The sequence below is a fragment of the Hermetia illucens genome, chromosome 4, assembly GCF_905115235.1.
Source record: "Hermetia illucens chromosome 4, iHerIll2.2.curated.20191125, whole genome shotgun sequence".
Classification (NCBI taxonomy): Eukaryota; Metazoa; Arthropoda; class Insecta; order Diptera; family Stratiomyidae; genus Hermetia; species Hermetia illucens.
The window spans coordinates 40,343,356-40,368,963 of NC_051852.1; the positions used below are offsets into that span (position 1 = coordinate 40,343,356).

Below are 25,608 nucleotides of genomic sequence, written 5' to 3' on the forward strand. Positions count from 1 at the left end.
AGTGAGTCTTATTTTTTCCGTGCCAAATTATTTTCTTGAATAAGTCTTGACGAGTGAATTTGCTTCAAAAGCGAGCTGTCAATAAAATAACAAAAATTACGAATTTAGCTATTCGGGCGAAAGGTTTCGAGCTCATATTATTTGGAGCACTCTCTAATGGCCTGTGAACTTTTGAAGTGTTTTGTAAAACCCGATCACATTACAAACAATTTGTTTAGAAAAACTCACAACTCTGAATAGGAAGATATTAATCTTTCCTTTTCAAATGATATAATTTAAGATTGAAGAGATTTAAAACGATTCAAATAAAAACCCAAATATTGTAAAAAATGCTCCATTACTGCATACATTTTGGAGATATCCATCTAACATATTATCAATCAACCTCTTTGTCATTGGCTGCCGATCCAATTTGAACCTATAAAATCTATTAACTAACCTTTTGTAGATCACGTTGCATATTTTTACATTTAAATTTGTTTATTTTGAAAGTAGAATGAAATTTACAATTTCCAACTGGCAGCATGCATTAAACTCTGTCTCTGGGGCACAATCTACGATGTTTGATGAATCTATGAATGATAATAATGAACTGAATTTTGACCTTAGCCCTGAATTAAAGAAATCCAGCGCATTTTTTACTCCAGCATCTGAGCGCTTGCAAATTACTCAATGCGTATTATATTTTTGGAAGCTCAATGAAATCAAGATGGAATGACATCAAACGTTTTGTCGAAAAGTATTGAAATCTCTGATATTTCCTTCTTTGGATTTTGTCAAAAAAGGTGGTTGGCTTTTTTTCGATTTAATCATGAATTTGTCTGCTGTGGTGTTGAAGCAAATTTATAATGAATGAAGCTTTGAAAACTATTTCACTTTTACTTTTTCATTTAGAGGTGAATCGGGCGAAATTCTCACGTGTAGACGGTGTTGTCTATGATTTTTTCTCTATGGACTTTAAAATAGATAAAAATGAATATGAGTAACAATTTAAGACGGAACTATGTCTAAAATATGTTATCAATCTAGATGCCATTCTAAACGAGTCACATTAATAACACCAAGATTCCGGATTCTAGTCGCAGGATTTATGACCCGACAAAATTGATACACTTCTGTGTGGTATTCAATGAAGCGTATTCATTAATTTCAACAAAAGAAATATTTATGCGTTTGAATCCGTTTGAATATCATAAAGTAGACTGAATTAATTTTACGTTAAGAATCGGTGGACTTTAGTATACAAGCATAATTCAAAAGCTACATCAGTTCAAAGAATAAAACCGACCTCCTATGTACCGCGGGTACATTCTGATGAAGTCATCAACCAGTTTCTGGCTTTCCTAATTTTAGTGCTAACCATTTAAAAGTTATCTTAAAAGAATCTTGAAATTTTAATTTTTTTGGGGGAATCTGCGATCAAAATTGATTTAGAACAGATAAAGTTTTATGTTAAAAACACTTTCATGTTCCATTCATATGCGCGTGCATGATCTGTGGTCAGCAGAAATCCTGAAAGTTTTAGCTGCAATTAATTTTTTAGCTCCCTTTGGTTGTGATAAATATGTGGTTCAGGGCGAACTGATGACGGCATGATATATATTGTTGGAATAAATATACCATAAATAGCAGATCTTAATCATAAACTCGTTGCAAATAAGGAATACGGTTGTAATACACTTTTTTTAGCAGCTTATCGCGAAGAACCCCCTGATTCAAACACGTTGGCAACTAACTTGTTTAAATGTCAGCGTTTCTCTTTTGTCTTGAAAGGCTACAGGCGCAACCCAAAAAACTCATGTTGCTGCTATGCCTGATAATTTAATAGTCCAAATAATACAGTTTTAGAAATTGCAGAGATTATTTTATTATTTCAATTTCTGTTTCAAAGCGGTTGCTATAGTTGTGACTAATTTTATCTATTTCATTTTTTTCAACATACTCAAAACTATACGAAATAGTACCCACGCCCTTCTTATTGACCAAGGTAGTTGATAAAAATTTAACGCGTCCTTTTCCGATAAATATTTTCATTTTCCGTTTTTTTCCTACATCATGGTTTATAGATGATGGTCTTGGATTATCGTTTGTTATATTGGTCATATTAGTTAGTGACTAGAGCAACAGGCTGTCGCAACAGATTATCATGCTTCAAATCCCGACGGCTTACTTAAGTCAAATCAGGGGTATAATCCCGAGCGAGCGCAATGCTGACCACGTTGCCTAAGAGGTGTAAAAATGAAGTAACACATTTCAAGGCTTAGGTTCAAATCGGACTATTGCACCTCTGAAATAAGTGAACGGAACAAAGGCTTTTTTAGTTTTTTTATTTTTTAATAGTGAGTTACCTGTATATCCAAACATTTGTGGCTTATTTTTATTTTAAATTAAACTAGCTATCTTATTTCTATTTCAATAGGTGGCTATTACAATTGTTTGGTCTACCCGACCCTCTATGTAAATTTACTTTACTATGTATTTCATATACATATATCTTGACATTTTTTGTAGTTATCAAACATTAAGTTTAGTTAGAAACAAGTCGGGAAACCGCAAGCTGGGCGCTTCAGGTATGAAAGGTTTTGTTTGCTTCTTCTGTAAGTATATTTGAGTGTAGAATTATCCCATTTGTACGTAGCCCGTTATGTACATGCATTTAGCATGTCAGAATTAGTACTTCGGGATGTAAATTTACACGGTAAAGACAACTTTGAGCTACTGTAACTTTGTTACTAATATTATGATTTTGACCAAACTTGGGGATAATATGCTTCATATTATATTTTATACTACTACCAAGTTCTATAACTCTGGATGCATGTCTGGGGGTCCACAGTTCCCACCTTCTCACCAAATTTCGTGTCAATCGGTATAGCCGTTTCTGAGAAAAGTGCTTGTGACAGACAGACAGACAGACATTGAACCGATTTTAATAAGGTTTTATTTTACAAACAAAACCTTTAAAAGGCGCTCGCACTGAAAGCGGCAGAAGTTTTTTATGTTACTTACTTAAAAATCGACTATTTACATGCTCAATTCTTATTTAAAGCTACTATGTATAATCACACATTACAGTAACTTGTGTTTATCCTGTATGTACCCCTATCAGGCCAGGAGTGTCAAAAAGGGAAAGGATGGAGAGTTTTAGGCTATTACTCACAATTTGGCAGGGCCTAAGAAATGGATGCTGTTCGTTTTCTCAAAAAACATTTTCATTAAATTGAGAACATATGCTCAAAGTGGTTTCACTTTTGCTCGCCGATTTATTTCGACGTTTTTTCCGACTTTTCTAGTCTTCCAGTTATAAGATAGGCCGGCCGAATATCTTAGTACTGGCCCACATAGATCCTCCGTAACAGATTATGAGTCTTATCAGGATTTTGTAGAGAATCATTTTGGCTTGGCACTAAGACCTATTTTCTTGCGGAGAGGATAGTATATCTTACTAACTGCGCCGTGTGCCTTTCTCATAGCGAGCTCCAGGTGCGGATCACTACAGTAATTCGTGAAACTTAACTCCAAATATTTGATCGTCTATAAATTGTTCACTGTTTTATTTCCGATTGTAATTTTCAAGAGCCTAAGTATCTAGATTCTCTCCTGAAAGTACACAATTTCGTTTTCGCCCCATTTATTCTAATGCTCCAATAGCGAAAGTATTTGTAGAGAAATATCAAGTATTTTTCTACTGCTTTGGCGGCCTTATTGGAACGAAGGTTTGCCGTGTAGGAATGGGAACGTCAGTCGTAAAAATGTTATTATATATAATGGGCCTTGAAATGGATCCCAATTGTAGCAAAGATGTTACTGGCTAGAGATCGGAAAACTCTTTTCCCACGTTGACAATCATCGAAGAAGCTGGTGGCAATTCTGATAATCGGAATTGGGAAGTTATTTATTTTCAATTATCATAGTTTATATATGAGTTCGTTTCCCCATACGTAGTCAAAGGTCTTTTCTAGATCCAATGCGTAAGGTACGGTTGTTTTATTGTTAATGTATTCTAGAAACGACACTGTCGTGAAGGTAGCTCAGATCATGTGGCATTACGTGTTTATGACGGAACCCGAACTGATGATTCGGAGTGATATTTTGAAGATTACAATGCTGGACAACTTAGGTTGTTGTTGAAGTTGTCCAGGCTCTTTGAAAAAGTTTTCCTAGGTTGAAAAGCAGAGAAATGGGTTTGAAATTGTTTGGATCGGAAGAGATTCTTTTCTATTAGATCGCAACGATTTTTGCTACTAAGTAGATGGAAAATAGCCGTTATTAATGCAGTTATTAAAAAATTTTAAGAAGTGTGAAATTAGTAATATTTTCAGGTCCGATTGATTTTTTACCTTTTGGGTTGTGGGTCAAAGTGGTGAGTTGTGGAAGACTCAGAAAATGTTGCGAATCCACTGGTCTGACTGCTGTGGTTATAACCGAAAAGGTCACTAACTTATTAGAATGTTCGGAGAGGAATTTTCTAATTGTCGATGCAGTTAGAGAGATATTGAGCTGAGTCTCAAATGATTTCCCACGAACTTGCGCTTTTCTAGCGTCACTGCAGATAAGTTCTCTGCTCTTAGTAAGAACGAAACAGGACTTGTGTTTATCCGTCAGCCTGTTTATAGTCTGGAACACATTAGGCTCGGCTTTATGTCTGCTGTGTCCGGATAGCTGAGTGGTTTGAGCACAAGGCTATCGTATGAAAGTCGCGGTTCAAATCTCACTGGTGACAGTGGGATTTGTATCGTGATTTGACGTCGGATACTAGTCGACTCAGCTGTGAATGAGTAACTGACTCAAATCAGGGTAATCATCTCGGGCGAGCTCAATGCTGACCATATTGCCTCCGTCAGTGTACTGTAGTGTACCGTTACGATCATTAACGACTACTTACGGGTATTCTAGAAATACAAGGGTTTTTGCTTAGAGATTTGTCAGACGTTTTTGGTAAGATTCGTATTTTTTTTGCCGACGTCCCATGTAAAGAGAAGCGGAATAGAAAAGTTGTCATGTAAAATTTTCAATAAAGCCAGACTCTTAGAGAGAGAGAGTGGTTCCAAAGTTACTCGCAAATGACATGATCGTTATTGATGATCTAAAAACGCTTCCCCTTTACAAGTAAACTTTTTTTGGCAAATAAGTACTGATTTCGTGAGCTACTTACTCCCTTCTTCAGTGCTAAGCTAACGTTATTGATGATTTTATTCATCATTCCGCAGCACAACTTTCCCGTTCCACTGTGAACGCATTGCACATAACCGCGATTTGATTGTTACCAATGTTAGAGGGTTGGCGATTAATAAAGTTAAAATCTACGATTTATCACTTCCGAAATGAGGATATCCGCGATCGTTATGAGGTTTCACCGATCGTAGAAAAGTTGCGAGAGAGGCGTCTTCGATGGTATGGTCACGCAATCCGTGCTAATGAGAATTCACTTGCCAAGATTGGTCTGAACATCGAAGTCGATGGTAAACCACCAAAAGGCAGGCGGAAACAACGGTGGCTTGATACCCTGGATGGGGATTAAAAAGCCTCGAGATTGAACCCAGATCAGGCATTCGATAGAGCCAAATGGCGAGACCGATCACGACTAGCCGACCCCGCTTGTGAACGAGTCAAAGGCTGAAGAAGAAGATGATTTTGATTTAAAACAAAAATCAAAAAAATCTGTCAGAAACAGAAAAATCATGATGAACCCTGTTCCGAAATATTGATTAACTGTAGATTCCTTAGATTTATCTGCTCTTTTGATTCGGTTATAATATCGTTTTCACTTATGGTTAATATGACTTTTTTAAAATATAAAGTGCGTTCACAAATGATAGAATCACTGTATTTTTTCGAACATTTCTTAGAACTACTGTAAGGAACGTTCAATTGGAATTTTTTGTGAAAATACTTGCATAGATATCGCCTATAGCAGTAATTTCAAATTGCCCATTTTGTCATCGTTTGTAGATGAACGTTTTTATTCGTTTCTGTGATTTTAGTGCGAAATTCTTGGAATTGCGTATGTCAAATTTTTGCGTTTCATGAAAGAGACCTATCCAGCAATGAAATTGTTCGGCAATTAGGCCCAAAGCATAGCGTTTGATTTTTAGTTGAAAATTTAGAACTCGGTGACAAATGCAACAAACGGTTATCACAGATCCCAAAGCGAATTCACGCCTCACGTTGAACCAGTGACAATTTGAAAGACTCTAATAGCGTCATCAAACGTCTATCACATGGAGAAGCTTGTAAGATTGATATTGAAGTCGAAATATTAGGAAATCGCATAAATTAGATAAGGTAAAATAAGTTTGAATGTGCATCCCTTTTTATTTTCACTATTTTATGCTTAAATTGGCTGGTTCAATAAAAGAAGATTTGCGTTGATGGTTCACATGTATACCAGTTGGCATAATTTGAGGAAAGTACCGCGCTACTTAGTGATGCACAATTTCGGTGTGTATTTAACAAGTCGTTATCTAGAAATTCCGCGCAATAACTTCCTGTCATATTTGGGGCTGTTTCGATGGCTAAGTTAATTTTATGCAGAATAACCTGGCAGCTCATACGTCGCAGGCTACAAAAGACTGGCTAGCCCTGAAAAAGTACCTATTCTGGATTGGCCTTCATGTTTTCTTGATTCAAACCAAATGGAAAATCTATGGGGCATCATGGTCCAGGCCATTTACGACGATTACCGCCATTTGAGCAATATTCAAGAGTTGAAAAGGACAATTTGTTTCCAATCTGCCAGCACGTATCAACTAAGTTATCAAAATCAGGATGAACTCGCTATCTACGCAAGTACTTTCACAAAAAAATCCAAGTTCACTAAAAGAAAAAAAAAAACAGTGGCTTTGCTATTTATGAACGCATAAACGCAAGTAACGCGACTCCTTTTCTAATAACTAGAGATATTTCTTCTGCGTATTGCGTGGTAAATGATTTTAGAGAGAAAAGCCATATAACGAAATTATAATTAAATTCTGTTTCACATGCGTTAAATCTAAGTGAACGATGATGAGTAACTCCCATGTTATTAGATGAGATCTAACAGTGGTTTGGCTCTATCCTCCAAAAACACAACGAGAGACATTATGCAAAAATGTTTCTGGTTACACCGTTTTTGGCTACAAATGGTTCAACCAAGCACATTATACTTGAAGCGCATAGTTCCCGGTTTTTGCGTGTCCGATTTAGTATACTAACAGGATTAATAGACGTTGTGACTGCAAATAATGACATTAATGTTATTTTTTGTAATTTTTTTTCGCCTTGCAATCAGTACAAAAAAACTACATTCTTTATGAGGTAAAAATGTGATATCAGATTTGTACTGTTATAATTTTGAACAAAACGAAACTGTCAATTTTCTATATATTGAAGTTAATGCGAATAAAATTAAAATGACAATCATTATGGAAATTTATAATGCGGAAAATACTATGATTAGATATCAGTTTATGTTGAACGGCATTTAAATGGCATTTTGTCGTTATATTTTTTGCTCCCGACTTGAAATTATTATTTTCGCACAAATCACCACAAATTAATCATTCTGACGACAATCGAAATGGCCTCTTTTTAATTATCTTTCTCAAGGTTTCATACTAAATTCGAAAATCTGCTCAATTCATCCACCTAAGAAACATATCCATAAAACTTCTTCTACTACTACCCGAGAAAATTCAAAGAAAATAATAGTATAGTATGAACGCCTTCATTTTGTCCATTCGAGAGGGGGAGGGAAGGGAGATTCCTCCGGCGAGAATATTCTCGGAGGCTTAGAATAGAGAAAGCTTAACAAAATTAGATTAATTTTGCAGTTTCCGTCGGCAAGAAGTCACATCTTTTTCATCCCGGTTCCGAATTTTGTCTTTACGACCCTATTCCCGATCATATACAAATTTCTGCACAAACTCACGTCGCCGATTTTTCCGCATTTTCGCATTCTTCAAAAAAAAAAGGAAAACTGCACAAGTAAAAGACATCTTAAAATTTGACAAAACCATTCAGAGATTGAAAGATTCAAAAAATATTTTTTTTTAAATTTCATTGCATAAAACAGCAATAAAAATCAGTTTGTATTCTTTGGACTCTAGAGGAAAAGGTGTTAAGAGTAAAAGTAGAATATTTGGTCTAACCAACTTAGGCGGTAAAATGCTGATATTTTCACTTAAATGGTAGTGTAAGAAGCAGTAGCAAAAACAAGTAGTAGCAGAGCGCCAACACAACGTCGCCATAAGCGCTTCGACAGTTCAGTTTCAATGTTATATATACTTGGAATAATTCTAGAGAGTTGTATCTGCCTTCCTGAAAGTGAATTCTCACCTGATCGATGGTGGATGGTGTTTTCGAACTTTATACACACCTACAAGTGCATTTACTCAAGGATCTAGAGCTAGAGCTATTATATTAATTTATTTTTGGAAATTAAGAGACACAACTAGTGTGAAATATTCAGAAAATCTTTTTTTTTCGTTTGTATTTTTTGATAGCTTACATTTTCAGGATCTCAAATAGCTTTTTGAGATACAGCCTTCTAACTGTAGCTGCTCGTCGGTTATAAATGTATCATAGCTAGGGCCGCCCATAACTTATTGCTCGGGTTAAAGGGACATCGTAATCATAATAGTATTATGGACCATATACACAAATATGTAATGCGAGACATTTTTCGAGTAATACGAGGAATTTTGCTGGGAACATATGCGCTCAGAGCGGTGAACGCGGAAGGATTATGATGATGGAGTCTCCAAATAGCAGTGATCTACTTTCTCAGACCCCTTTCTCTCAATTTTTCTTTGATGGTCTGTCCTAGAAGTATAGATGATTTAGCACCGAAAAGGACAATCAGCAGTGTTTTCATTTTTCGTTTGCTTGAGAGATTTGGGGGGAGGCCTTCATTCGGTACTCTAGCCCTTTGTTTCCAGCTCGTACTTAAATATTCAAATTTTTTGTAACGATAATAGCATAGTCTTAAAAGTTCAAAAATTTGATTACTTTCTGAAAATTTATTTGCGGTCGTCACTCAATTGGATAATCACACTTTAGTGACTAACATAACGCAAACTCTAAGTGTGTTGTTGCAGTGGTCTAAACCTCTGTTCTAAACGCAACAGTTTCTTCACAATAATTTTTTTACATTATAAACCTACACAATAAAGTTACTTATTATTACTGCTTGAAGCTTGTTATTTTCACTTTTGGCGTCTTCTCCTCATTTTTTACAGTGTAAATTCTTTTGTCTTCAAAATTTCATTTGTTTATGAAAGGGAATTAATATTCCCTGATCTAGATCCTCCTGAAGTCTTATTTATTTAGATTTCAAATATAGGAAAATTGTAATCGTATAATTAACGGTGGAACAGACCTTAGCACTTAGTACTGAAGATAAACGCCAACAAAACCAACGGGTCATCTTAATCTCCCTATCTGCGCTACTAGGAAGAGCATCGAAAGCTGATCAATTAATACATATATCTTGAAAACACGGTTTCCGCCGTTGGTGACACTGAACTGGATGTGGCCTGACATATTAACAGCGCTAGATTCGCATTCGTTGCTTTGTCTAAAATCTGGAACTGGAAATACCAACATCGAGTTGATATTTTTCTGTGCTATTGTTCCCTCTGTGTTGCTATTATGTTGTCGTATGTTTCTGTATGTAAAGCCAAATTCTTTTTTCAACTCTTTCGATTGCTCTCCCCCGTATCGCAGTAACAACTGCATGACAGCGCTGAAACATGGAGTCAACAAGCCAAGAAACCAGATCCATTGGAAATCACGCACAGTCTTACAGATTGGCGGCGTATAGGTTAGTTTTTTTTGTGAAATTACGTTCCCTGATCTTGCTTTCAATGATTTTCCAAAGAAGTTCAATGAGATTCAAGTCAGCGGTTTGCGCAGGCCATTGAAAGGCATGATGGTCAGCTAACTCTTCGCCGTTTGAGCTGAAAGTTTCGGAATATTGTTGTGTATCAAAATCCAATCGTTGCCCAATTTGATCCGAGAATGAGGGAGCATAGATCCCGATAGTAAATTACAGTGTTTGATAGCACACAGCAAGTAACCCTCCCTATCACTCCAAGGCCCCAAGCTTAAGTGAACATCTGTTTACGACGGAGTATACTGGCCCCAGACTATTACAAACAGTGTGTAGAAATACACAACGGGTCGTTGATCTGATAGACAATTGGTGCCTCAGGCATGGTCTTTCAGTTAATCCAAATAAAACCACAATGGTATTATTGACAAAAAGAAGAAAATTGGATGGACTTTGCTTCTTCAGCTCTGCGAAAAAGTGAAATATCTGGGAATCACTCTAGATAAAAAGCTTCTTTGGAGCAAACATGTAAAGGTAAAGATGAAACGAACTCTCCCAGCTTATGGGCTGTGCAGAGGGACCTTCACCTCGACATGGGGACTTAGACCTCATGTGGTAATGAGGATATACGTTGCTATCATTGGGGATGTTCGCTTATGCATGTTGCATGTTAATGTGAGACAAAAAGGTTTTCACCGTCAACTAGCCGCACTGTGTGTCTAGGTATTATCGGTGCTATGAGCACGACATCGGGCGCAGCACTTCAATGAGACCAGCTCATAGACTAATTCGATCAGATCTATGGGGAAACAATGGATGTAGGGGACGCAGAGTATTGGAAGAGTTACTGGGAATACTAAATCCAGTTCTTACAATTCCTTCCGAGTCTCGGGACATGAGACTAATCTAATTGGTAGAAGATATAAAGTTACCCTGGAGCGTAGCGAGAACTGGGAAGTCCCAGAGGAATACGTGGCGGGATTACGATCCTAAGGACGTCAAACTGGGTGATTGACGAACGGTTGACGGGCAGGCGCCATCGCAATCTGTAGTGGTAACCAGGGTGCATTGAGGGCGTTGAGTAGACCTTTGCTCACACCGAAAATCGTCCAGGAATGTAGGAATCGTTTGAACTCTATCTCTAGATTCAATACGGTGGAACTACTCTGGGTACCTGATGGCGTAGAGGGAAATGAAATCTCGGATGCTTTAGCGAAAGAGGGGTCAATCTCCCCCATGCCGGGACTGGAACCACCAATTGGAGTATCAGTAGCATTGGCTAAATCTGTCTTCAAAAACTTCCCACAATGACAGGTGGTAGAGCCTAAATGCTGCTAGACACACCAAACTTTTCCTGCCAGAACCGAACATGCGTACTGCAAAGTTGATCCTGTCGAGTACAATGGGCCAACACGGCCTGAGGGCTCAGGAGCTATAGTTTCTCCCCTATCACCACTGAAGCACATTTTGGGTAATGAACGATGACGCGTAGGTGTGATTGACACGCAATACACATTTGAATCATTTATATATATCGAGATCATAAAGATTAGCTAGCCCTAATTTAACCGCCATTCAGCTCGAGACTATAATATAGTTTTAAAATCACCATGCATACATACATATATCTAACTCTAATTCTAATTCTAGTTCTAATTTGATAACAGTGGGTTCCTGAATAGTAATCTCTCAATTTCCTGATTTGTGTTTTTTTTTGTTTAGATGAACTGAATGAGTTGATGTTTTTATTCCCAATGTTGAATGGAATGTCCCTTTCAAAAGTGGTATAAACTAGCGTATATGCATCTAAATGTGGGACATTGCGTTTAGTAACTATTTTTAGAAATCCCTAATCGATGAGTATCTTAAGTTCCGCTCCTATCAGCAGGTGCATTGTTAAATATTATGATATTTGAAGTTGAATCATCAATGTCAAGATAGTATGTACTTGTGAGTACTGTCATATGTTTAACCTCTTTCACTCCCGCATCTATTGCTCCACTGGATATCACTTTTCATCTTACACAGATTCTAGCGTCATGAAGAGGTTCCGTTCCGCTTTAGAGGTTCTCATATGCGTTTTGTATTTGTCTTTTAATTTTTAAAAGGAGAAATAAAGAACCCAATAATCTTCCTAATAGATATTTTTGCTTCTAGTCAACATCCTTTTCTTCATCTGCCACAGCCAATTAACTCGGAGATGGTTAAATCTTTTGCCATGATATTCGGTGAAATATGTATATGGCCATCATATACCGCGACCGCGGCAACACTTTTCGTCGAGATTAAGGGAGGAGTCCCCATACAGACTCATAAACATACAGTAAACCTCTGACAACCCCCATTTTTAAGGATTTATTTGCAAAGCAAGCCCTTATTCAAATCGGTTCAATATCTGTCACACGCATTTTTAAAAAATGGCTATACCGACTGATACAACATTTGGTGAGAAGGTGAGAACTGTAAACGCCCAGACATGCAGTCAGTAACATCTTTCTATGTTGCGATTAAGAGGAGGTCCTCATACATGCAAAAGGAGGGTGTAAATTTTTTTCACTGAATGTAGCCATATTGGGTATCAAATGAAAGGTTTTGATTAGTATTTTTCTTTGTCGGTCTTAGTTTTGACATTTGTTGCAAATGCGGGGAGTGGGAGGGGTTGAAAGTAATGATTTCTTTGACGGACCCATTCTCGGAAACTACCCAAAAAAAAAATCATGCAGTTGCCTCTATACGGCGTCTAGGGCTCTAAACGATTTCCTTATCGATATCTGCTGAAATTAAGTTAATAATTGTATATTATTATATTTTTGGAGAAATTGATTAGTGATTAGTTTGCAGTAATATAGATTATAGTATGAAGCATGTTATCCCCAAGTTTGATCAAAATCGTACTATTATTAACAAAGTTACAGTAGCTCAAAATTGTCTTTATCGCATAAATTTAAAGCAAACCAAAATAGTAAATATCAATATCACACTAAAGCAATCTGACATAGATACATATACATTATGGGGTACTCACTCTAATATGCTTACAGAAGAAATAAACAAAACCTTTCATGCCTGAAGCACTGACCTTCCGGTTTCCCGACTTGTTTTATATTTTTTTTTGTTTTATAGTTTGGCGCTCAGCCTAGGGCCATTTATAATGACGGAAGATGATTTTCCGATAGCCAAATGACCATCATGAGCGGATGGTAACAACTAAGCGGGGAGAGATAAAATCCTCTTTCGTTATTACAATTTCTTACCAAAGGAGCTGATCCTCGAAGACAAAGAGAGATGAAATACGTAAAAATGAAAAAATCGATTTTTAGCAAATTTTGAAAAAGAACATGGATCAAATGCCTCGAGAATAGGGCGAACCGATGGGATAAGGTGAGCCAGTCCGTCACCAACTTTAATCAACTCACCTAAAAATTTATATATTTTCAAGATAATTTCGTTTGAAACTTTTAGACAATATTTTTTAAGGAAAAAGAATTTTTTTTGGGTACTACGAATGGTTTCTCTCTTTTAGAATATGTATATTGATTGCAGGTCCCATGACAATTCAGAGATATTATAACGATCATAACATTTTCTCTCACTTGTACCCTTTTCTGGGACGCTGAAGAGTGCTATTACTTGGAATAATTAGTTCCCTCTACATATTGAATTTCCATTTGAATAAGTCAGTTGCATCCGAAATTTACTTTTTACGGTTTCGTTTAGTTTCGAAGCTATCAATCCTGTGTGATAACAGTTGACAATTATCCCATTGAGTGGAGATTCACATTAATTACAAAATCATATCAGACATTCGTATGACTATCATTCCATTTAATCTATTCAGTCCTGCACAGAGCCAAAGGCAGAAAAATCTCGACCCAGAGCAAAAATCATATAAAGTCCTCACCAAAGCTCCATCTCCATTCATAACAACTAAAATGAGGAATCATACGAAAATGTTAAGTGTTTACTGATAGTTCACCAACCCTCGCTGATGAAGTTATACAAAAGTAGTATGAATTGGGCATAATAACCTCTTGCTCAACTATTGCGGTAACCGAACAAATAGTTGAAAATAATTAATAGCACTACATGTCCCAATCATCAATTATGCAAACATCAGCATATTGATTTGACAATCTTAGTTTCTTCAAAATAAGTTATGTTTTATTAACAACGCCCATTTACATTTCAATAAAAAGTCTCTATTCCAAACCGTAAAAGATTATGAATAAAATACTATTTTCAGTCTCACTTCCAGATGAATTTCTAGGGAAATGAATACGATAATATGACAAACATGATTGAATACTGCAAATGAATATGCATCCGAATTATGCTATTTTTCCAAAAATTCACACTGAAATCTATAGGATTATCATAAAATTATCAAATAATTTCAATTTTTCTTTCCAGAAAATGATTAGTCCTCCTCGTCTTTGAAAGTTATTTGATATATTTTTTCTGAAATATTATATATAAGCACATAATTTAATTCTAAAATAGTCAATCTTATGTTTGCCGCTTAAATTTATTACTATATTTTATACATTAAGTTAATCTGCTTTAAATATGCCATATATTGATTTATTTTATACATGTTTTGATGACATATGTATTTGAAAATTCAGTTTTAGATTATGTTTGTTTATTCTTTGCATATATGTTAATTTGCACATGTTAAATAGAAGCCTTACGAAAATTAGATAGTAGTCAAATATTTGAGTGTTGGAAATTTGTTTTTTATTGCTTTTTTGAATTGTCTTGTTCTCTAATTTCCGGTTTTATTATATTAAAATTTTTATTTCATCTGCTGCATGTATCTTTCTTTCTAGGCCCATATAAACATGTGAGAGTCGAACGAGCTAAGCCAGACGAAAATGGATTTTTAACACCGACGAAATTCGAGCACCATAATTTTGATAAAATGGAAAAGTTGGTATATTTTATATTTAAATTTATGTTTTTCTAAATCCTTTCCCTTCCCTTCTACCTCTTTTCACCTGACTCCAATGTCCACCTTTATTTTTATTATTTCTGGGATCAATTGATCGGACATCCGTTGGGAGTTTTCCAGGGAATTGTTCACGTTTCTTCGTGAAAATATCTGATAATTGTTTGACCGTCTAAACAATAAAATTTCCGAATATAAAAAACGTTAACTATACAAGTAGTGGTATCCACCGCTACATATATTAAACCTCGACTTGTTCATATTCATAATCTGCTACCATTCTTTGAACCTAATAGCAGGAATTCGTTGCTCGTTCTGTACCCTCATTAATGGTTAAGATTAAGCTTCGATTTTTCTTGTTGTATTATATTTTTTGTATTTCTAAGTAAGTATTATTCACAAGTGATATCAGTGTATTACTTCGATCCATTCGCTGCTATATTTTTTGACTGATTTACCTAGGTTTGCGATTCATTGTCGAATGAAAATTAAAATTAAGAAGATAATTGTAGATAAAAAGGAAGATCCTCCCTTTTCCTGCTAATAAAGTTTGTTCAGACGCACCAAAATCTTAGCACTATAGCTTCTCTATCAATTTGAGGTTAGAGTTGTAAATCTTTCCTTCAATTTAGCATTTCAAAGAAAATACTATCAAAAATAATAAACGTACTAACTGATATCCTTTTGTTTGATGATATCATCCGTTTTCCATTCACATTTAGCTGCCCTTTTGTACAAATGGTACTTGTCTGTCCCGCCATGCTTATACATATATTATTTCCAGATTTCAAGGTGTAAGTCTGTTCGCTCTCACAATTGATATTAATTTATTGTTGGGCGTAGAAGTAATTCAGTGGGAGGGACTTTCGTCTTCACTTTTCTAACACCACTCTAAAATGTACCTGTAAGAGGAGAATTTATCTAAAAATCGCTACTATAAAAATATGAGTTTATTACCCGAACCAAAATATATTATTTGCACAGGAGGCTATTTCCTTTGGTTGTTACTGTCATTGCCATTTACTGGGATATTTTCCAGTATTTAAAAACTACAGTTTTTGAGAAAGATTAGTTTTGGATCTTTCTCAAAAACTCTAGTTTTTAAATATTAGAAAATATCCCAATAATTCCCTTTTATTTTATACTGTGGTGCGGCAGGATTCGCGGCATTCGAAATTCATTTCGAATGTTGTGAATACGAGGGGGTAGATGGCGCACCGGCGCTCTCCACGCATTCTAGAACTCGCCACAGGAGTGGAGAGCCGGCGGTGAAAAAGTTCCGCTGGTTTGGAGACGGAGGGACCGCATGGAGAAGAACTGGTCTCTCCTGCTCTAGCTGTCGTGCGATGTGCACGTAGTCTTTTTCAGACCAATCCAATCTAGAGTTTATCTCCGAAATAATTGTGTATAAAGATAATTAAAACTGTTATTAGTATTAATAGAAACAAGCCGTTTAGAGTGTTCATTTTCATCAGAAATTGATATTGACTCATTTGACAAACATCTACGTTTGTCCGGTTGGACATACTCTATGATAACTGCACAGAAATGGTCTCTGCATTAACTAGGGTTGTAAATATGAGGAAATTCTTTTCAATGCTTTAGTCCCTCTCATTCCATTTACAAAATTGTTACGTGTCTTTCACGTTTATGTGCCTTGGATCCGCGTCAATCATGAAATACGTTGTTGAAATTTGAAAAAAAAAAATCAATCAAAAAATCGGGCCCACGCATGGAAAGAACGTGACTCATGTGCAGCTCTCCTTCCCCAAATCTAAATGGCGTTTGGCCCTCCCTCTGGTCCCTTCTACATACTATAATTTTATCGTTAGGTAGGTTCTACGAGGAACTTGTTGATCATTTACTCATGTGGCTATCGATAGATTTTGTACTCATTTGTTACTTATGCATCAGTCATCGAATCAGGGATCGTTATGAGGTGCCACGAGTTTACACGACTCAGTAATGATAAGTACTTTTTATAAGGAACAACTCCGCACGACAGAAATTTGTGAATATTAACTCTGAATAATACGAGTGGTACTTCTAGTTCCTCCTATCTTAGGTAAACCGCCGTATTATATTGATTCATTATCCACCAAAAAAACTCCAAATTTTATTCTCAGCAAACAGTTTATTTCTATTGCAAATTCGGGTTTGATCGCCCTTTTCAAGTACTCGCAGAAGTTCAGAGCTAGAAAATATGGAAGATAGTGTTCCGATTCGTAACCAATTCATCTAATTTGACAGTCACTTTCATCGATCCCAGTGAATTGTTGTGATGGAGCCTTGCCATTTGCGGTCATTTTTCTTGATTGAAACATTCTTCTTCTTTTTCTTTAGCTTTTGTCCCGTTCACCAGTCAGGTCGGCTCGAAATCGATGGTAGACGACCAAAAGCCCGACCGAAACAGTGGTGGCTTGATTGTGTCATAGAAGTGGCCCTAATGGCAGGTAAAGTAAATATATCCAGGAAGTAGAAATGGCCCTAATGACAAGTAAAACAAATATACCCAGGAATTTTCGCGCTCTGCAACTGGTTGCTTCGTCTGCATCTTTCTAAGTTTTTTTTCGGTGATCAGGTTCGACTTCAAAATTTCTGGAATTAAGGGGGTTTCTTATGTGACGGTTTCCAGAAATGATTTTTTTTCTTCTCTATATATTTTGAAAGCAAAATATGGTGAGAGTCTATTATAAAAATTTCAGATCGAAATTCAGAATATTTACAACAAATAGAAGAGCTCACGTCATGTTGGCATGCATCCCAAGCGAAAATTTTTAACGAATTTTTCTCGACATCTCATTTTTTCAACTGGTGGGAAGTACAATTAAAATTTTGTTAAACCGATTGGGCTGAATTTTTTACACATTATTTTGCACATCTGTGGTTCTGATCCGAACCATGATTAGATATTTTAGTTAATAATTTTCTATTTTTATTCTGAATTTCCAATAAAAAATAGACTTAATATTTGAAGATTTCTCTTTACAACTCCGCCGTTTTGATATTTAGTAACGTAAAATTATAATCGTGGTTCGGAAAATAGAGGTAAGTATATCAAATTGGAAAACGTTTATATTTTTGGTTCCGGGTTACTACATACAAGTGTGCTTCCCACCAACAACCCACCTTTCCGTAGAGGAGCCCATTGTAATCGTAAATACAAAGGATTATCAATTTCTTTAAAAAAAATTTGGTATTATAATTCAGGATTCCAATAATGGCATAAAAATATTGAAAAGTATGTATTTATTTGTATTGTGAAAAAAAAAAAAAAATTTGGAAATATTGAGTCACATAGGAAATCACTTGGAATCACATTCGAGATTGGCCGAAAATACACATATTATGAAAATGTATATCCTGTGGTCATGAGTAATTACACTAAATTGCTATAATGTTTATTCTTAGAAATGCTTGGCATTCATTAACTATTAGAATTCAAATGGCCAGTAGAGCATTGAACTCTTATCTATAAAAAGTTGAGTTGTGACTTAAATCGTTAGACAAAACAAAAAATTTTAATCTTTTGTTTGTATGTCATCAATGTTAAAGTCATCAAATGAAATTCCTTACTATAAAAATAACAATATCATTTAATAAGCCACTTTGGAATATTGTTTTCAAGGTGGATATAGTGTAAGCGGATCAAAAATTGAATAACAAGGATTGAATTCTTATTTGAACAACTTTTAAGAATATCAGCGTATCTATTCACTTGAAAACTTTGAAGATAATGCCTTTTGGATATTATGTGTATATGGATATCGAAAGATAATCAAAAATTCGCATGTAAAAGATAAATTTTATAATATTTCAAAAGGGGAAATTTCTGTGTCATGAAGTGTTCTATGAATTTCATCATCTCCATACTTGTTACACCTGATTTACAACATTAATATCAATTGACTCACGTAGGTGCATATTAATTGACCAATTGTAAATAATCATTAGATATCATAAACAAGACTTGATTAGAACATCGGCCTATTTGAATATGCAGACACTGATTGACTAATCCAACGCCTGCCGTATAAATACACTTGGTACCAAATGCTAGCTACAACTACAGAAATGTGAGAATATTGAAGCATTTCCTATATTTCCAAGTTGCGTCATTCATTATGAAGTTGTTTTCTATCTAGTAGATTATTATTGCCTTTCTGTGAACTAATCTATCTATTAAATGACGTCCAAAAATAATAATCACATAAGTAAGAAAATTTTGTAATTTGAGGACCTCATGGCTCAGTCAACTATTTTGATCCCAATTCATTCGTAATTTTATTCGTCGATTCGTCACATTTAATTTACTATGAATTGATAAAATATTTTTCCACAAAGAACGCAGGGCAAATGACCCAAGGGTTGCCTATTATCGATTGCACAAGCATTTTTCACAAAATATTCTCTACAAGATTCAACCAACTATAAAAGTTATTTTTTTATTTTATTTAATTTATTAAATAGTTTATTTCATTAAAGTGTTATAACATATACGCCCTCGTTGTGTTTCAATCACAAGTTTGGCTATTCAACAATAATGATAATAATAATGGTTGGCGGGACAACCCAATTGGGTTAGGATCTTGGAGCATGTTAGAGTATTTTATTCCAGACCGTAATGGTACACTATACGACTACAGGTGTGATCAGCGTTGCGCTCGTCCGTAGTTATTACCCTGATTTTACTCAGGTATTCATTCACAGCTGAGTCGACTAGTATTCGATATCCAATCGCGAGACTTCACTTCCTAGGAGAGCAAACACGGATCTATTGCCGAGAAGGTTGCGTGTGCTTGCTTCCACTAAGTTTCCTATAGAGAAATTTTGACGCATCATTCGGTCAGTGAATGTATTAAAATCCATTATCATCAATCCAAAATGAATCTTAAAGGAAGCTCTGCCTTTAGTTCCCGCTGAGATGGAAACCATGAACGGCTGTGCAATGCCTGTTATTATGCTTGCAACCACGTGGGCACACACCAATGCACTGCATCACATTCACGGCACTAACACAACCCTTATGCGTGGAATTTTGCTCGCACAACTGCCGGGATGGCCGAACGTGTGCAAGACTTTTCCGTCTCCATGAGAACTCAGAGAATGTACTATAATTTTAATCTCCAGTGTGTAGTCTTCTTGTCCTGAACTCTTACTACTAAGCCATCCGATTTCAATAATAGCATACTGTTGCAATGCCGTATTTATTGCATTTATATGTGACTTGATGGGATAACTACCGATTTCATTTTTTACCAAATTTGAGAAGCTTATGATCATTTACCTTAAAAGCTCCACATTTTTAAATGCAAGAATAAACAACGCAGTCCTACATTCTGGAAACTATGCTAACCACTCATCAATAAGGACCACAACCTTACTTTTGATCTTTTACCAGAAGTCTACGGCACAATATTTTTCTAGCCAGAATTCCTCAAAATATTAAAAGGTTTTGCTTGCCGGCGAAAGGTTATATAATAGTTCAATGAATAACTGATTCCCCACAAAATCTCCTCAAGTCATCCAAAAATCCGATGGTACACATGCACTAGAATTTTAGTTACAGAAAAAAAAACAATTGATGCATATGCATTAAAAAATTAGAAAAGGAAATGAACAAAATGGATTTAAATCGACTTTAAAGTTATCTATCCAGATATCCCCCCGATTTCCTCTAGAAGGCACTAAATTAACCATTTAGTAGGGGTCTGAGACTTCAATATCGCTTATTCTTACGAGACTACAGCTCTTGTCAGTATATATTTGTTTAAAGCTAAAGGCAATCAATATGCTGTTGTGCTTCAATTTGTTGCTAAAGATGTACATATAGTACAGGGTTTTGCAAATGAACGGATCAATTTGCAATATTTGAATTTTTGGTTTTTGATTGTCGTCATTTCATTAATTGCTATAGTTCAACAAACTCCACAGAACATTTTTTTCCTTTTCATTTTTCATCAACGGTCAATATTTCTTCCTTATACATATAAGACCCAGATAGAACACCGCGAAGATATAGACAATTATTTACTGAGTGAGAATAGTACCCTTTCTCGAAAGGAAATAGCTATTAAGTGTGAGGCCATATGTTACAAGCGATTCACTCCTATCAAAATTTGGAGAATATGAGGGGAAGATGTTACATCTGGCGGAGATGAAGAGGGAAATCTCCATCATATTTATTGGAATCAAGGAACTGGAATTTTAAGATTCAACCAATAGCCAACTATTGGAAGGAGGTTGGCCAGCCTACCAGCCAATGGAAAAATGGGTGCAGAGTTTGAAAAAAACACATACACAATATAAAGCAAACCGATGTAGCTATCATGAAGTTGACTTTTTTTAACTACGGGGATGGAATTAAAACGTTTGCCAATAATGACCGTCATTGAAATTGTAACTTTGCGGAATTTTCCGTCGGCATGTACCTGTATACTGCTATTTCAGCCTGTTAGAGAATATTGGTTAGACTCTTGGCGCCCACACCCGTTGACCGTTACTTTATAAAAATTTATGTTTTAGCGTGTCACACTGCAAAACACACGCAAAAAAAGGAAAAATCTCGATCCCGCAAGTAAAACCTGATTTTTCCAGGGTAACGTAGGGAACGCGGTTGCTAGAGGAGGACATCAACGATAAATTGCACTCTCGTTTAATTCATTCTCAGTTACGTATGTAATGAGGCGCGATCTATTTATATACAATGGTATCCCGTAATTTTTATGATCAAGGGACTGACGATTTGGTACGAAATATGGGGATTATCAAATATCGGGAGTGCAAAATAAAGAAAATTAACCCTGAGGACTGGCAAATTTATACGACTTAGCCGGAAGTACGAATAATCGTTGTACGAATTATGGTGATTCCACTGTATATGATTTCCATTCAGCCCTTGATGGGCCGTATACACACCATCGTTTACGGTTTCTCGAAATGCTCTTTAGTGGCTTACTGAGCCAATTGCACTATTCCACTGTTCTGCGCCATGTTCTCCTGGGGCTACCTACTCGTCGCCCACCTTGGGATAGTGGATTCCACTGTATAGCGTAGCCAGCAATGGAATTGTGTTCCTTAATGTGTGATCTATTCACTGAAACTTCCGCCTTTTGATCAAAATGTCAATCGATTAATGCGTCGTCGAAGTAAATTATATCAGACCAGCATAGCCCGATAAAACGTCGCAGACCAGTGTTCACGAAGACTAGAAACTTTTCACCACTATCGGAGAACAATCCAAACTTGGTCTTGGTATTAAGGTGCATGCATTTCCGAATTTTAATCAAGGCAGCGAAAGTGGATCTATCGCTGTTCGGTACCATCGTCGGAAAGGCGACGCTTTTTAGATATACAAATTGATCAACGCCCAATAATGTAGTTAGGAAGAGTGAGTTGACTTGTCAGACTGAAAATCTTGGTTCTGTAAGTTTTTACCTTCAGTCCGATTCTATTTGCAAGTGACCATTAGGGAATGATCACTTTCGAGGCCGATGTTAGCGTTTTTCTTGTTGCGTACATCCAGAAAACAACAAGCTCTATGCTCGAACAATATTTCATCAATGATGAGGCGCTGGAAGCTGACAAAATCTACAAATCTTCCACCACCAAGACGCAATTATATGTTACAATCCTACAGCTGAATACACGTTATCTCAACCCAATTGCGGTTAAGCGACAAAATCCGCGACGACTTTAGGTCTATAAACCTCAGCTTCTTTGTGCTGAAGACCTTAGAACGGATCCGAGATTTTTACCTTAGAGCCGTATCAAAGTAGGCCTCAACCTGCTCATCTGAGCCTCAGCATATAATGTAATATGAAATGCTATCCGATTGTGAGAATCTGGATCCTGGTGCTGCTGCTGTTAAGAGAATTTCAAGCAATTTCAATGATTATATCAAGAAGCCATTATTGAAAGTTTTACCATTCCAAGTAGGAGAATGGATTGAAAATAAACTACCTTATCAAGGTTCTATGAATCGTCGATCGTCGATCCATTCCGAAGTTTTTCTCTTTTACCGTCTCAGTTAAAATCGCGCGCACTGAGGTGAATAATCAACGTGGTGGTTATCTGTGCTTCCGGTCACGGAGACAGCCAGAGCTGAAGGAGCCGGCGAGCTTGTCAGAGAGAATTCAGCATTTTCTCCAATTTACTACAGCTAAAACTAGCTAGCTAAGTGGCTAGAGCACAAGGCTGTCATACGGAAGATCGCGGTTCAAATCTCATTGGTGGCAGTGGGATTTGTATCGTGATTTGACGTCGGATATGTCGACTCAGCTGTGAATGAGTACCTGAGTCAAATCAGGGTAATACTCTCGGGCGAGCGCAATGCTGACCACATTGCCTCCTACAGTCCACCGTAGTGTACCGTTACGGTCTTGAATGAAGTGCTCTAACGCACTTCAAGGCCCTGATCCAATATGGATTGTTACGCCAACGATTATTATTATTAGCTATACTACGATAAAAACGTAGCCATCATACCACCTGTCAAAAGCGAAAAATTTACTACAAATATATGCCGAATCGGGGGCATATGCGCGTATTGTATATGGTAGGCATATAAACAATCACACTGTTAAAATGGGCTTACCTTATTAGACGCACTGTTACGTTCTCCGTAGTAACATAGTAACAGCCCTCATGTTACTGCGAATAATAATGTGCTACGCGAGATAATGGAACTATCCTCAAATATAGTATAAATATGGTGTCCGAACAAATAAACAGATTCTACTTTCTTTTTTGGCAATGATTCTCGTTTATTTTCCCCAATACGTATTTCGGCAGCCACTTGCTTCCTTCTTCAGCGGAATAATCCCAAAAAAATCCTTAATCTAAATATATACTAACTATTTTAATGGTTCTGGAGAAGGAATCTACCTCTCGAATACACAACGGTCTTTCAGGCTGAAGTGTATACGATTATAAAGGTGGCAACCTTGATGATTGACGAGCGGTTGAAGGGCGGACGCATCGCAATCTGTAGCGATAGTCAAGTTGCATTGAGAGCATTGAGTAGTACAATGATCATTTGAAAAATCGTTCAGGAATGTTGAAACCAATTGAACTCTGTTTCTAGATTCGATACAGTCATTGCAGTATAGAGGGAAATGATATCTTGAATACCTTAGCAAAAGAGGATTCAACTTTCCCCATGCCCGGATCGGAACCACCAATTGGGGTGTCAGTAGTATTGGCTGATGCTGCTATCAAAAATTGGCTGGCCATAATTTACTAGCTGGGCATATATTCAGAATAGGAATTATCCAAAATGATACGTATCCATCCTATAATGAGGAAGCGGATTCCACGGAGCATTTTGTATGTGATTGCCCCTCCTATAGACGCATCAGACATCCGATTTTTGGTGCTGATATACTCCAACTGCAGCGGATAGCATTACATCCAGGATATGCCGTTAGACGGTGGAATATAGTACAATTTATCACTGGAGTCAGAGTGCTCAGAGGCTTTGCCTCCCCCCTTAATGGCAAGGCCTTAATTATATCTTAATTAACATATCCCGCTTGTGGTATCAGTGAATACAGATATGAGTGCGCGTTACCCATATCTGTATTCAACCATTGCTCCTGAGGCTCTTTTCCAATGAAGAAACTCTCGTTGTTGCGCTTGATCTTTCTCAGCACTGTTACCCTCTCTATTTTATGGTCGTCTTCTACAATATACCGTGCGATTGATATGTGTTTTTTGCCGCGTGTTGTTAGCTCAGCTTCTTTTAAATGTTCCTTGACCCGAGTGTTGACTAAGCCGTTCGGTTTGTCCTACGTATGTACAAGGACAAACTTCGCAAGACATCTTGTAGATGCCGCTTTTTTCCTCTTGCTTCTTCGGATCTTTTTCATTGCCTAATTGCGTTTCGAGCATGTAGATCCTGCTTGATCCTACTGCTTCGATGCCTTCTTTGGCCAAGATTCATCGCAAAGCTGGGAACATTTTCTTTGAGTATGTTATGCTGGCTCGTTGTGGCCATTTCGTTTCTTCGTACCTTGGATCTTCCTAACTAAGCTCTGGATTAGTGTTGGTCGAAATCCATTTTTTGTAGCTGTATCCACAATATATGCCTTTTCTTTTTCAAACCTTTCTTTAGTGGTATAGATAAAAGTCTGTGCACCATGGATTGGTACGTGGCCACTTTATGCTGATGTGAGTGGTTAGGCATCCTGACAATGGTACGTTGTATACTCGATGGCTTCCTATATATGTCGAATTCGAAGCCATCTTTACTACTTTAATGTCGAGAAAGGGAGTGTCATCGATTGATTCCTCTTGACTCTGAATTTTATATTAGGGTGCCACTTGTTGATTTGGTGAAGTATATCTTGTTTATCCCCCTCTTTTACAATGGCTAGAACGTCATCCACATAGCGTAACCAAACTCCAGGTTTGGTCATCTGTCGTTTCATGTTCTTTTTAAGATCTGCCAGGAAAATTTTACTTAATAGTGGGGATAATAGGTTATCCATCGCTGTCCCTTTGGTCGTCTTATAAAATTTATCTCGAAAAGTTTCTGACATACATGTCGCCGCTAGTTTGGTATACAGTTTTACCTTTCTTTTACCCTCCGCAGTACCATCGTGCTGTCCGATCTATTCTTCTAGCTTTCGTAAGACTTCTTTCACCGGAATGCTAGGAAATAATGCCTTTACATCGTATAGGACCAAGATTTCGTCGTCCTCTATACGTTTGTGTGTATCTTACTGTTGTGGTGTTGTAGACACTACCAATTTTCTACATTTCACATATCACCCATTTGGCTATGTTGTACTTTATCGCCCTCATTTCTTCCACTCCTTTGTGAATTTTTGGTCGGCATCTAATTCTC

General features: G+C 36.7%; 1 protein-coding gene across 2 annotated transcripts in view; it reads left to right on the forward strand.

The window, feature by feature from the left end:
- Positions 1-25,608, forward strand: part of LOC119655560 (carboxypeptidase D) — a 150,469-nt gene that overhangs the window by 117,660 nt on the left and 7,201 nt on the right. For both annotated transcript variants that reach the window (XM_038061484.1, XM_038061483.1), the window contains exon 6: positions 14,641-14,740. In XM_038061484.1, coding sequence (XP_037917412.1) covers positions 14,641-14,740 — 100 coding nt within the window. The remainder of the gene's footprint in view (positions 1-14,640; positions 14,741-25,608) is intronic.